Here is a 13,312-nt window from a genome sequence, read left to right on the forward strand (position 1 = left end):
TATAGCAAGGCCCTGACCCCTAAAAATAACAGAAGAATGGCTGGAAAATGTGGGTGACACAATCATCATCATCTTGCAAGAATTGCAGAAAGCTGCAATTCTACAGACTCATCTATTTTGTTTTCATTTCATTTACATGGAAAAATACCTTTAAGTTTTCACACTATCATGCTGCAAATGAACATTAACTTCTTGGTGAGCTTATTTATGCATTTACTTGTCACACTACGATAATTTTCTTTTAGTGTGATCTCAACACATATCATAAAAGTGTGGCTCTCATCTACTTGAATTTCTAGAAGCCAGAATAAAAAAATTAGACCATAGGAAGGGATGGTATAGCCTTGATTATGGATTCAATTGACTGATTTTTATCCAACAGTGAATATCTGCTCATTAGAAAATAAGTTAATAATTTCAGAAATGTACAACATAAAAAACCAACTCTGAGAAGAATCTTAGAAAGTATCTGTTCAATGCACTTATTTTTTAGTTGAGGAGTGTAAGCTCAGAGGGGATAAATGACTTCCTGAAAGTCATAAGCTAGTTATAGACAGAGCCAGGTCTCCTAATTCAAGGCTCAACACACTTTGATTTCAACAATAGTACAACCAGACAATCATTTAAGGTCTGCAGAGTAGGAACTTCAAATCTTATACATCTTTTCTACATGTCTACATTCACTCAGTGATATTTATTTCTGCAGCCTGAGGCTATAAATATAATACCAGTTAGATATGTAGAGCCAATGTATAAGAGCCTCAAAGCAATCCTGAGGCTCCAACACCATCTGAAGTCATCTAATTCCATCTGCACTCTTGACTGTGCCCAGCCAGGACAGCACTGATGAAGAGAAAATTAACTTGTAAACTGCTAGTTTGCTAAAGCGAATCAAGCAGAAATTAGTAAATTCACTAGTAATTAGTAATTAGTAAATTAGTGGGTCTTAGTCTTTACACCAATACTCAATTTTGTTATGCATATTGTTTCTTCATGCAACCAATATTTACTGAGCATCTCCTATGATCTAAACATAGCACAGACAAGAGTGAGCAAGACAGGACTTCCCTGGTGGCCCAGTGGCTGAGACTCTGCGCTCCCAATGCAGAGGGCCTGGGTTCCATCCCTGGTCAGGGAAATAGATCCCCCATGCATGCCGCAACTAAAGATCCCACATGCTGCAATGAAGATCCCGCATGCCACAACTAAGACCCAGCACAGCCAAATAAATAAATAAATAAATGAGTGAGTGAGTGAGTGAGTGAGTGAGCGAGACAGGCCATGTCCCTGCCCTCATGGAATTTACAATCAAGTAGCAGAAGCAAAAAATTAACCGATAAACAAATGACAAAATAATTTCAGCACACCATAAGTGCTATTGAAGAAGTTGAACTGGGTGATCATAGTGGTAAAATTCTATTTTTGGAAAGGTGGCCTTTTTGAACAGGTAACATATGATCTATGATCTGTGTGATGAGAAAGAGGCAGCCACGTGAGAAGCAGAAGGAACAGTATTCCAGGCAAAGGGAAAGGCTAAGTAAGAGGCTCTGATGTGGGAACACGTTTGGCGTTTGGTTGTATTACAGTAGGCAAGGAGGAGCAAGGTAGTGAAGACATAGGCTGGATAAGGGATTTGAAATATTTTTTCCCAAAAATAATGTAAACACGAACCCTTTTTTAGAAATGAGTCTGGGGCTTCCCTTGCGGCGTAGTGGTTAGGAATCCGCCTGCCAATGCAGGGGACACGGGTTCGAGCCCTGGTCCGGGAGGATCCCACATGCCGCGGAACAACTAGGCACGTGCACCAAGGCTACTGAGCCTGCGCTCTAGAGCCCGCAAGCCACAACTACGGAAGCCCGCGTGCCTAGAGCCCGTGCTCAGCAACGGAAGAGGCCACCGCAATGAGAAGACCGCGCACCGCAACGAAGAGTAGCCTCCGCTCGCCGCAACCAGAGAAAGCCTGCGTACAGCAACGAAGACCCACCGCAGCCAAAAATAAATAAATAAAATAAATAAGTAAATTAAAAAAAAAAAAAGAAATGAGCCTGAATGCTACACAATTTTATTATCTTATTATACACAAGTGGGACAAACTTCTGCATTAGGAAAGCCACAGTGATTCTAAATCATGTGTAATTTACTTATTTTTAAATGCATACAGAAAACAAGTCTCAGGTAAGTGCTTAAATATGATTTTGTTTACAAGGAAAAAAAAAATAATACAGCATTTTGACCACCTGGAATTCAGAACTGCATTCTGCTTAGACATGAATGGGTCTACGGATACATGATCATCTGGTTTACCTTGTCCAGCAGGTAAAATCTCCAAAGGACTAAGGCTGAAATCACTCATTACTATTGAATTAATCAAACGACAAAATGTTCTTTAAATTATGTGATGCATTTTTTTGGTATTAGTGCAATCTATTTTTGTAGCATGAGTGTCATATTTGTCGTATGTATAAAATACATAGAATGGTTAATAATTTCCTATAATTATTAATATATAAATATAAATATATATAAAGAACAATAATTTACTGGAAGATTAGGCAGGTCTGTAAGGTAAAATATCTATGTATATAAATATAAAGATCCTGGGCCACCTGAAATTGAAGGATGTGGATCAAGCATCTGAATTCCAGTTTTGTGAGCAGCTACCCTCATATAATCAAGCCTGTGAGAATTTCTAACCCTCTCTGAATCTCATGTCTCTCTCAGAAGTATAGGTTACTATACGTTACTAGGTTTAAGAGACAATGAAACAAGAATTTCTAAGCGGCTGGCACATAGAATAAACTCAATAAATTTTAGTGCTTCTCCCTCCCCCCATATATTTCCTCTAATAAAAACAGTAGCATTTATGATACAGGAATTATGCTCATACAGATTTCATTTGTATCTTTTAATCAAAATTTTATGATATTTTTCACATAAGAGATATAGGTAGGACAAAGGAACTGCTGCTAAAGCTCTTTACACATCAAACTCTGAATTAAGACCTAGTGTTTCTAATTGTTCTGCTGTCTGGAACCGTCCCATTTTGACTGTCTAGCTCCTCCATCTCAGACTGTGTTTCCTTCATCTCAGACACAAACACGTGCCCGACCGCAGTAAATCACAGTTAATCGCACGTCTTAAATTAAAAGACAAAAATGATGCACAATTGGGAGAAATTGTCAGTTGGTGAATGAGCTTCCCTCATTACACTTCGTGCACAGGATGCATGCCAAGTCTGTATTCCAGGCAAGAAGATTCAGTCTATGACACTGAGGTACAACCTTTGTGCAGCGCAGTCTGGTCCAAAGAATCAAATGCTTTAAAACACACAATGCTGTAATTGCAGCATATATGGAACATTCAATACAGGACTGTGCACAATCATGAACAATTAGAAAGAACCAAAATGTTCACTGATGAGGGACTGAATAAAAAGACTAGGTCTTGGACATTAAAGGAAAAATCTATGCTGTTACAAATGATTTTTTCATATTGAATAACATGAGAAAATGTCCATGATATATTCTTATGTGAAAACTGCTTACAAAACAATGTTTCTCTTTTTTTTGAGGACTATATAATTGGTGGAAGAAGCAAGAAAAGAGAGAGAGAAGGAGGAGAAAGACACTGGGAAAATATACAACAAAAATGTTAACATTTGTTATTTCTGAGTTGGTCATACTTTCTAAATTTTCTAATTTTCTAAAAAAAACTTTCTAAGTTGTTTAAAATTACACTTGAATTTATCTCTGAATCTATTGCAAAATGTCAGTTTTAAAGATCCATAAGAATCTTTTAAGGTGAACTTACCTATTATAATAAAAATGTCATCATAAAATTAAAAAATAATCCCCCAGTAAGCACTTAGATACAATTCTATTATTCCCTTGGTGATGCAGACAAAATAAACTTTGTAAAAATGTATTCTATAAATATACAAGAAAACCAGCAAAATTAAATGTTCAATACAATAATTTATTCCAACATATACCTTATAGTATATTAACATACCAGAAAAAAATCATTATAAATTCTTACTAATTCAATACTAATACTGACAAACTACAAAATATGTTCACAGCAAACCCAACAGCCTTGAATTTGAGGAACTGCAAATCTTCTCTCCTCCACTCACCTACTCTCCCATTATTTTCTACACTGTAATAGAAAGACTTTACATCTAGCCACCTAGTAGTATTCCGATGCTAAAACCTGACAGCAAACAACATATACACACACACAAATAAGATGAAAACAAAGTTTTGCAATATATCACCAATCATGCTAACTTTTGTTTCATTTCAATTTTAGAAGAAAAGAATATACAAAACCCAAGAGTAGAGTCATTCCAAAGGTACTGAACAGTCTACTAACCTTGAAATAAGAAATAAACATTTCCTGCTCTCTTTTATTTCTCGGGGGGTGGGGTGGGAAAAGATAATCATATTTCGTTAAAAGCCCATATCTCAACCTCAGGCGTCTTTGTGTCCCAAGGGTAATATTTCCATTCCATTCTTAATGGAACAAACTTCTAATCAGAATATGTATTCAAAAATAATTGAGGCAATGCAATGTCAACACATCATGCTGCCATCAGCATTCCTGGTGTTGGGAATTGACTTGGCACACTCTGGTGTGACAGAGAGTCAGGGCAGTGCAGACACATCAGACGTGATGAAGTGAGGGGAGCCAGCAAGGACGACACAACAGTTCTGCTCCTCTTTGGGTGCCTAAGTCAGTGTTGGATGAAAGCTTCTAAGCTGGAAGAGGCCAACCTTAAAACCTTCAAGGAAGGGATGACTTGTAATGGATCCAGGCCAGGACCTCAACTTTTAAATCAGCGTCAGTGTCTACTTTTATAAAGTTATTGAGAATTTTTGAAAGAATAGTCACTTTCAGAAAGGTTAACACTGCCCCTAGATTTTTAAATTATTAAAATCTCAGGACAACATACACTACTGAATATATTTTGTGACGCTCTGAAACAGTCCCAAGGTTTAAATCCAGGTTTCCTCAAGTTTGACAATATATTGGTAGTTGTTGAAGCCGGGTGATGGGTAATGGGGCTCCTTATCGTATCCTTCTACTTTTGAATGTGCTTGACATTTTCATAATAGAAAATGGAAAAAATAGATTTCTTTCAATGTATTTTATATTCAAAATTTTACTGACTTTTCCTTTGGAAATATATGAGATCTGATTTGTGCTTATGATTATTTAAGGCTTTAACAAGCAATGTGGATTTTTAAAAAATCTACCAAGCATGATGTTGATCATAAAAAAAATTTTTTTTTCACTCCTGAAAAAATGTTACCAGGATCTGGAATGATAGAAGAAGTGCACCTAAACAAATGCAGTGCCACCATCTGCCTGGCATTCTCACAGTGTGACAAAATAGACTGGTAATTAACTGCTTTCCTACCGAAATCTGCCAGCTTTAACTCCCCCGTGTCACTGATCAGAAGGTTCTGTGGTTTCAGGTCTCTGTGCAAAATATAACGCTGGTGGATGTAAGACAGCCCTCGCAGCAACTGAAATAAAAACAACTGAAAAAATAGGGAGACAAAAGTTAAAATCTGAACACAGACAAATGCCAGTTTCTACATACAGTCTGCCAAGTACTTGTGTTTAGTGAGAATGGGTACCCATCACTAAATTTCCTACCAAACTATTTAACCAGAATTTGCATAAGGGTATGGAAATTCCTAATTCATTAAGAAGTAAATCTGAAAATTTCTAACAACCTATTATGTCAACCCAGAGTGATACCTCCTCAGCCAGAAAGATCTATAATCCAATCTGTGTTCTATAAATTAAGCACAATGTAAAGAATCATTTTTTAAATAATATTTTATTTCTTCAGGTCTAAATTGATGCTTGAGACAGAGAAAAAAATCTATCCAGAACATTATAAAAAGAAGCAGAATTTTTTACTAAGTTTATGTAAATGTGCATGTATTTAATTCCATAGAAATGACATAAACATGGTACCCAAGGATTCACCCATTAACATGCTTTAAGGAATGGAAAGATAAGATGATTTCAAGTAATTAAAACAAAAACAGTCACATGGTCCAATTATTACTGGATTGTAATTATACTGCTTTTGCACATATGGCCATAGAGATTAGGCTGTTGCCTAAAGACAGACATGTACCTTCACTAATTACAGAACAGACCCGTCCTAAAGGGAAAGGAAACACAGAAAACAGAGAAATCAAGAATTCAAGAGCAATGGTTTTATAAGAAATAATTTTAAGAAGTGACTGATGGCCTTCCCTGTTTAGTTTCATATTGGATCCTATCAAATGTTTCCAATTTTGATAACAAAAAATGTGATTCACTAGGCTTTCCAATATTTATAAAAATGTTTATAAAAAAGAGACTATCTTTAAACAATTTACTTGCCAAAATAATCCTAATTGACAGTTTTTAAAAATCAATCTCCCAAAACAAAAATAAAAACAAAAGGTTTTAAGTGCCATCAATACCGTAGTCTGTGTAATCAGCTGGTAACAAAATGCAGTTTCAGGGAAATTTTAAATGAATTAGATGCCAAGTGTGGGCAGTATAAGGATTCCAGGATCTTCAAATGGAGAAGACTGGCAACTCCTTGAGGGCCCTGGAAGCTAGCATTTCTGGAATATTTTCCAACTAACTAGGGGCTCTGAAAGCCAAGTAAATTTTTTAGAGGGTGGATACCTTGAAATAACAGTAGATGAATTCATTTCAAAATCTCTGTATGTGATAATATGCTCTGGAGCAGTGAAGGCCTAGGATCATTATTTCCAGAATCTAAGTACCAGAAACTAAAAAGCTGTTCTGTGTTAGCCTGGATTAAATTACTGGCTCAAGAACCTCGGGAAGCAAACGTCTCCTGGACTCCTCCTTTCAATCCTTCCTGTGTAGCAGATGGAAAGACTTAACACCATCACCAGCAGCTTCCAGCCTCGTTCCTCACTTCTAATACCCCCTGCATCCTGAAGCGGAAAGCTTACAATTTCTAAGAAAATCCACATCCCTTCAGTTTAGCAGGGAGAAAGGATGAGCAAATAAAGCTGCTTTGTGTTTTCAAAAGCTTTTCATCAATCAATCAATCAATCACAAAGGCAGACCACATAACAAACTTAATTTCAAAAATAAACTGATTTTGAAAAGAAAGTCTGCATTCTGCAAGGTGCTAGCAGAGACTTACCAGACTGCGATTATCTATTTAACCACAGCAACACATTTTAGTTGAACAAGCAATGACACAAAGTGCCAGCTGCCGTTCTATGCATCATAGAATATGAACTCATTTGATCTCTGTAATAATTTTAGTGGTGAAGGTACCACTATTAAATCTGTATTAGTGATGAGGAAACTGGGATCAGTTTAAGTGGCAGAGACAGGACTCAAAACCCAACAAGTTTGACTCCATGCCCTTAACCACTCTACTGTAGGAATCTTGGCCAGAACACAAGTAGGGAGTGTTGATAGAGAAGCTGCTTCCTCCAACTAACAGGGTAAAGTCTGGGCATCTAACAGCACGGCCTTCGAGGCTGCTGAGCTGAGCCCTGATTCCCGCTGGGTGCCCAGGCATCATCTCTCTACATTCCCTGACTCCAAGCAGTCTCACGCACCCCCCTACACACAGCATACTGCTCTTCAGCCCTTGACCTTTGTTCTTACCTCTTCTCTGACAGAAGAGCCCTGTCTCACCTTTGCCTGCTAATCTCCATGTATTTCTTAGGTCTCTCCTCAAAAACCACTCCTCCCTGGAGGCTCTCCTGACCCCAGGCTTTCCCTCTCCCTACAGGTCTGTGTGAGGGGTTCCTCCTCTGTGCTCCTGGGGCAGCCGCTACATCTGTCTATCGCAGTTATGGTATTACCCTATCTCCCACAGACTGTGTGCCTTAACCACGTTCCTAACCTGGGTGCACAGCTGACACTCATATACCAGTAATGTGATGACTGAACAGAATTTAGACACAGCTGTATGAAGCAGATCCAGAAATAACAGACGCCTGGAATGGGAGTCTCTAGAAGCTAAGGGTAGAAGTGGATAGATCAAGCAGTCCCAAAGGGCTCTTCTTTTAATACCTTTACCAATTAGTGAAAATATATAATCCTCATGCTAATCCAGAAGCTATTCAAATAGGGTAGCGTATTAAAGAGGATTAAGAAAATCAGTGATAGGAAAGGATGCAACCACACACTCCAACGACAGTTGTAAACATGATAAACTAAGCCCCAAACAAGACAAGTAGAGCCCCAAACATTAAGTTAGAGCCCCAAACAAATTTTTAGATCTTTGATCAATGCACAAAGTCAGAACAAATCCCCATAGAATAAATTCATTCAGGATTAACTAAGTGCCAACCATCTGCCAGGTGCTGTCACGTAAGAGGGATGCAAAGATGAACAGGATATAAGATGTAGTCCCGGACTCGAGGAACTCACAGCCCACTGGGTATGAGAGACACATAAACAGATAACTACCACTTAAAGAGGTCTGCGCTGTGACAGCAACGCGAACTGAGTGTACTGAAGGCACAGAGGAGGGAGGAAACTTGTCACTCTGAAAACAGAATTCATTACACATAAAATTTTAATAGGAAAACAAGCATTCACTAGATGCACAAGATGAAGTGATGTATTATATGACAAACCTCTTGCTGTTCTGAGGGAAAAAATTGAGGAGATCAAGCAAGCAGATCACTAAGAAGACAAATTAAGAAGAAAAATTTAAATAAATGAAAAGAAGACAATATATGAAACAGTAAAATTATCAATGCACCATCATAATAGTAATGGTGGCAAGGGGACAACAGTATACTTCACTGAAACCATCAGTAAACTTGGTGTTTTAGAAATAACATTTTAATGTGTTTAACAGAAAATGTACCGCTAGCTAGGGGTGGGAAGGCCACAAGGAATTAGCACTGAGTTTAATAGAATGTCCCATGGAATATTCTTTGGGAGTGTTTTGAGAAAGGCAAGTCTTGGGCATTTCTTCCTTTAGGCAAACAGGCAAGTATCTAACTTGCCCATGTAAATTTTTAAGAAAGCCACTTCACTTGGTTGTTGTACAAATCACCACATAACAAGCTATATTTGATCTTTGTGAAAACCAGAGGGTACTGTGAAAACAAGAAGGACCACCAAAGAGGGGGTCACATGCAGAGAAAGAGTAAAAATCAGCTTTGCTACTCGCTAATAAAACTTGGTGAACATCAATGCAATCTCAGGTACTGAAAAAAAAGGAAGGGAGAGTAATACTAATTGAAGGCTTACACTCATTTAAAGGCTGTTCTAAGTAATTTTACATATATTTTATGATCCTGTATTTTTCCTTTTCTTTTAAACAAATGAGAAAACTAAAGTTCTAAAAGCACGAGAAACTTAAAGTCATCCAACCATCACACAGCACTTGTGAACTTTCCACTACACCTCATTATCTTAAATGAGGTTGATGCTTACTAAACGCATGGATGAATACAGTTATACACCCAATATAATCAAAGTGCTCTGATTAAGTGAACCCAAGTTTGTAAGCCTCAATTAGCATATTATGTAATGAGCATATGATTCTTGAATGTCTATTTTTGCTACTTAAAATCCTCTTAGAAATAAATAACATGGCAGAAGACAGCTTTATGTCCTGAAGCTGATAAACTAACATATTTTCATTTCTATCTTCTTATTTTTCTACTGTAGTAGCCATAAGGTCTTCCTAAGAATACCTTGTCCCCTCAGGATATTCTATTCAACTTTATAAAAGGAGATATCTTCAAATCCTACAGTACGATCACTGAAGAGTTATACTCTAGTTCGAATATGTTCACTTTTTGCAATAAGAATCCCCATGGGAAAATGCCTTAAATAGCAATGATACGATGAACAGGGACACTTTTACCAGCAGCAGATCTATCTATAGCCCCGTTGTCTTGCCATCCCCCTCAGAAAGCAGCTCATATTCTCAGGGCCATGGCATATACTTCTTGGGAATATCCTTTAATACGCTTTCTATTATTCCCTTCTGAAACTCTTTAGACTTTAAGTAGGTGAAGAATATCAAGATAAGGCTTTTTATCAAAACATTTAGAGCAAGTTGGTAAAAAGCACACACACGCATCATTGGACTTAATATATTTGTTACTCAAAAGAATTATTGGCACTTGCAGTGAGCAACAAATTTTATACCCCTCCACCCCCGTCAAAGTCTAAAGATGTGTGATCCGATGCTCTTTGTCTCAATGCTTACAGTCATTACATTCCATGAATGGTCTGAAATCCATGCATTATTTAATAAATGTGGTTCCATTTAGTATGAGACTAAGCACATTGAACATCTTGCAGATTTTCCGGGCTTGGGTCAACTATCTTCAAGGGATGTTCAGGGTCTCTTAGGGCTTATTAGAGTGATTAGCAATGCACCCTATGCCTTATGGCACAGCAGCAATTCTTACAAAGAGAGTTAGTTAAGCTACTTTTCTGTCACCTGGGGACCAAGGTTAAATCTTTGTATCTTAGGTTTTTCCTCTTAAAAATGACTGATTGTCTCAGATGCCCTTAATATTCATTCATGCTGTAAAATTGTGTCCTTTCATTTTATGAATAACAGAAATAGAAGGGACTCTACAAATTGGGCAGCTGTAATAACTGCCATTTACTAAGTACTTACTAGTAAATGAATCCTTCCAACACTTCTGCTAGGCAGATACTATTATCTTTATTTCACAGATAGAGAAATAAGGGCTCAGAGAAACTAAATGAATTGGGAAAAGGGGCCCACAGCAAGTGTAGTAGAGGCAGTAGAGATAGTTCCCATTTTTGTCTTGCTCTGACACCCACAATTTAAAATACTGCTACCCAAAAATTATGTATACTATTTGAGTAAAGTAGTTACACATTGTGTGAATCCAAGGCTAGAAAATGTGACATTGGTAAATAAACCAAAGTTGTACATGGCTAATACATGCTTCAAATAATATGCTCCATGTTTAGCACTATATCATTTAAAAATCCACAGGATTCACAAACATTAAATTACTCACACATCAAACTTTCTAGAAATGAAAAATAATTAGAAAATTTGAGTCCTCAAAATATCTAGTGAATGTGAAAATACATTAAAATATGCATCAGATAATGATTTTACTGCAATACTAGGTCTTCTTCAACTTTCAAAAGGATGATTCATTCCACTTAGTTGAGTTTCAAATTTGCAAATACCTAATGCAAATATCAAATCATAATTTGTAATACAATGTACATAATACATTCCCAAATAGTTTATATTTTACACAACATCATTGCAATTTTATGTGTTGAATTTTTTAAAAAGAATACTAAGAAGGTTATATGGAGATATATGGGAGACAGAAATAAAAGCCCAGATAATAAAACATTATGGTATAATTTACTTGTCACTTTGGACATACTTGACACTATTAAGTGTGCTACTGGGATGGTGTAAGACACAAACGTTCATGCCAGGTCATCAGGTCATAGATATGTCCTTTTTTGCCCTGTACTACAGATAGATCTGGGTCTTAGAAAATCTGAGTAGTAAGGACAGTTTGTCTTGCCACGTTTTGCCCTTTTTGAGTTCTTTCATTTAACTTTCTGCTTCTTCATTCTACTCCCTCGTAAGTCTTAGATATGGAACATGTTCCATCATTTCTAAATAATGTAACAAAAATTTAATTTTCATTCTCTACGTTATTTATACATTAATATTCTATTCTTAAAGATGATAACTTTCTGGAAGGGAATAACTCAGAAAATAAGAGTTTCAAATACTTGGGCAAACTCTTGGGAAAAAGCTCTTGCACACTTCCTGTGATCCTTAAGTTGGCCTCCCATTCCGCCCTCTCCTCCTGCCTCAATACAATGGTGGATATCAACAAGGTGTTGTTCTAGGCACCGAGATGCCCACAGTGAGCAAGTTGACTGGAGCCATGGGAACCAGAACTGGGATACTTACAAGGAGTCAAATGGGGATTGTAAGACAGATCTGTGTTTTGCCATGTTCCTTGAAAGAAGCACACTAGCTTCTTTAGTATGTTAATATATTATAATAATATGTAATATTATATAATAATATATAATATATTATAATACTTAATATTAGTATACTAATACTAAGTAGATTTCCAAGTTATTAGGGTTTGTATGTATGATGAAGAAAATAGGGAGGGCTGAGGATGAGAAACTTCCATTTAATAAACTTGGTCAGCAGCCTAAAATTAGTATTAGAAATATTCCTTAGCTGAGTAGAAACAAGATGATCAAATTTAAGCTACTGGCTTTAATAGTTGCCCAACATAATTTTCCAATAGAGAAACTGAAACACTTATTCCAAGGAATTCTAATAATATAATAATATTAAGTATACAACTGACCTTACTGATAGGCACTTTTTGGAACCAAAAAGAAATAGCATGAAATACAAATTTTTGCTCAACTTCATTTGTGAATGTATGCAACACTCCCCCAACTACAGGGCCATTCTTTTTACACACAATGAAAAGGAATAAATAGAATTTGAAATGGTTTTACTGCCTAAAGTAACACCTTAAACACTATCAACATGAATTGTCTTAATATCAGTTGATAAGGCCAATGCAACTTTTTTTAAAATTGAGGGAGACAGATGCAGACTGAAAAACCGACAAAGGTGATGAATCTTGAGTGTAAGAGTCTTAGAGAAAGATCACTTCTGCAAGCTATACAATAGAGAAAAATATGTTTCAAATGGAATGCAGTAAAGACTCTGAGTTTGATAGGTATGATCAATAAACCTCTCTCTCTCTGCATCTTCTTAGAGAGGTCTCAAGTAACAGGAATTTATATATTAATGAGAAAATATCTATGAAATGTACTGGCTACTCACAGGAAGGCTGAACTTGTCTAGGACTTTCAGAAAAATCCCTGGAAGTGTGTACATACTCTGTTACTCAGCTAATTTCCCCCCTGGGTCCTCATGTTTGTCTTGGAAAACATGCAAACAAAGGGGTCGAGTGCAAGATCCATCTTAAACGGGAGAGAGGCAAGGTGAATGGCTTGAAGCTTGAAACCCAGGAGGGTATCTTTCCTATTTCCACTGGATACCACAGCCCCTGCCACCACCAAGCTGGGTAATTCCATCTAACAAATAAAATATCACAGGGCATACTTCTAATGACTATCTGTATTTCATCAATCTTTGGGGTGATTTCTTTTCAATCTGGGTTTTAAAGCATCTCTAGGAAAGAGTGGGCTGTTCAGTTAGCTGCCTTGATTCCTTTGTCTGATTCAAATCATTAACAAGCACATCAGCAGATGA

The 13,312-nt window shown here is 36.9% G+C and overlaps 1 protein-coding gene across 4 annotated transcripts in view; it reads right to left on the reverse strand.

Annotated features, from left to right (window-relative positions):
• The window catches only part of CDK14 (cyclin dependent kinase 14), a 567,195-nt gene that overhangs the window by 270,195 nt on the left and 283,688 nt on the right, over window positions 1–13,312 (reverse strand). For all 4 annotated transcript variants that reach the window (XR_011074670.1, XM_068549142.1, XM_068549143.1 and 1 more), the window contains one exon: window positions 5,423–5,546. Coding sequence is in view for 3 of the 4 variants with exons in the window: in XM_068549142.1 (XP_068405243.1) it covers window positions 5,423–5,546 (124 nt within the window). In the remaining variant the exon portion in view is untranslated. The remainder of the gene's footprint in view (window positions 1–5,422; window positions 5,547–13,312) is intronic.

Source organism: Eschrichtius robustus, chromosome 8 (assembly GCF_028021215.1).
Source record: "Eschrichtius robustus isolate mEscRob2 chromosome 8, mEscRob2.pri, whole genome shotgun sequence".
NCBI classification, from domain to species: domain Eukaryota; kingdom Metazoa; phylum Chordata; class Mammalia; order Artiodactyla; family Eschrichtiidae; genus Eschrichtius; species Eschrichtius robustus.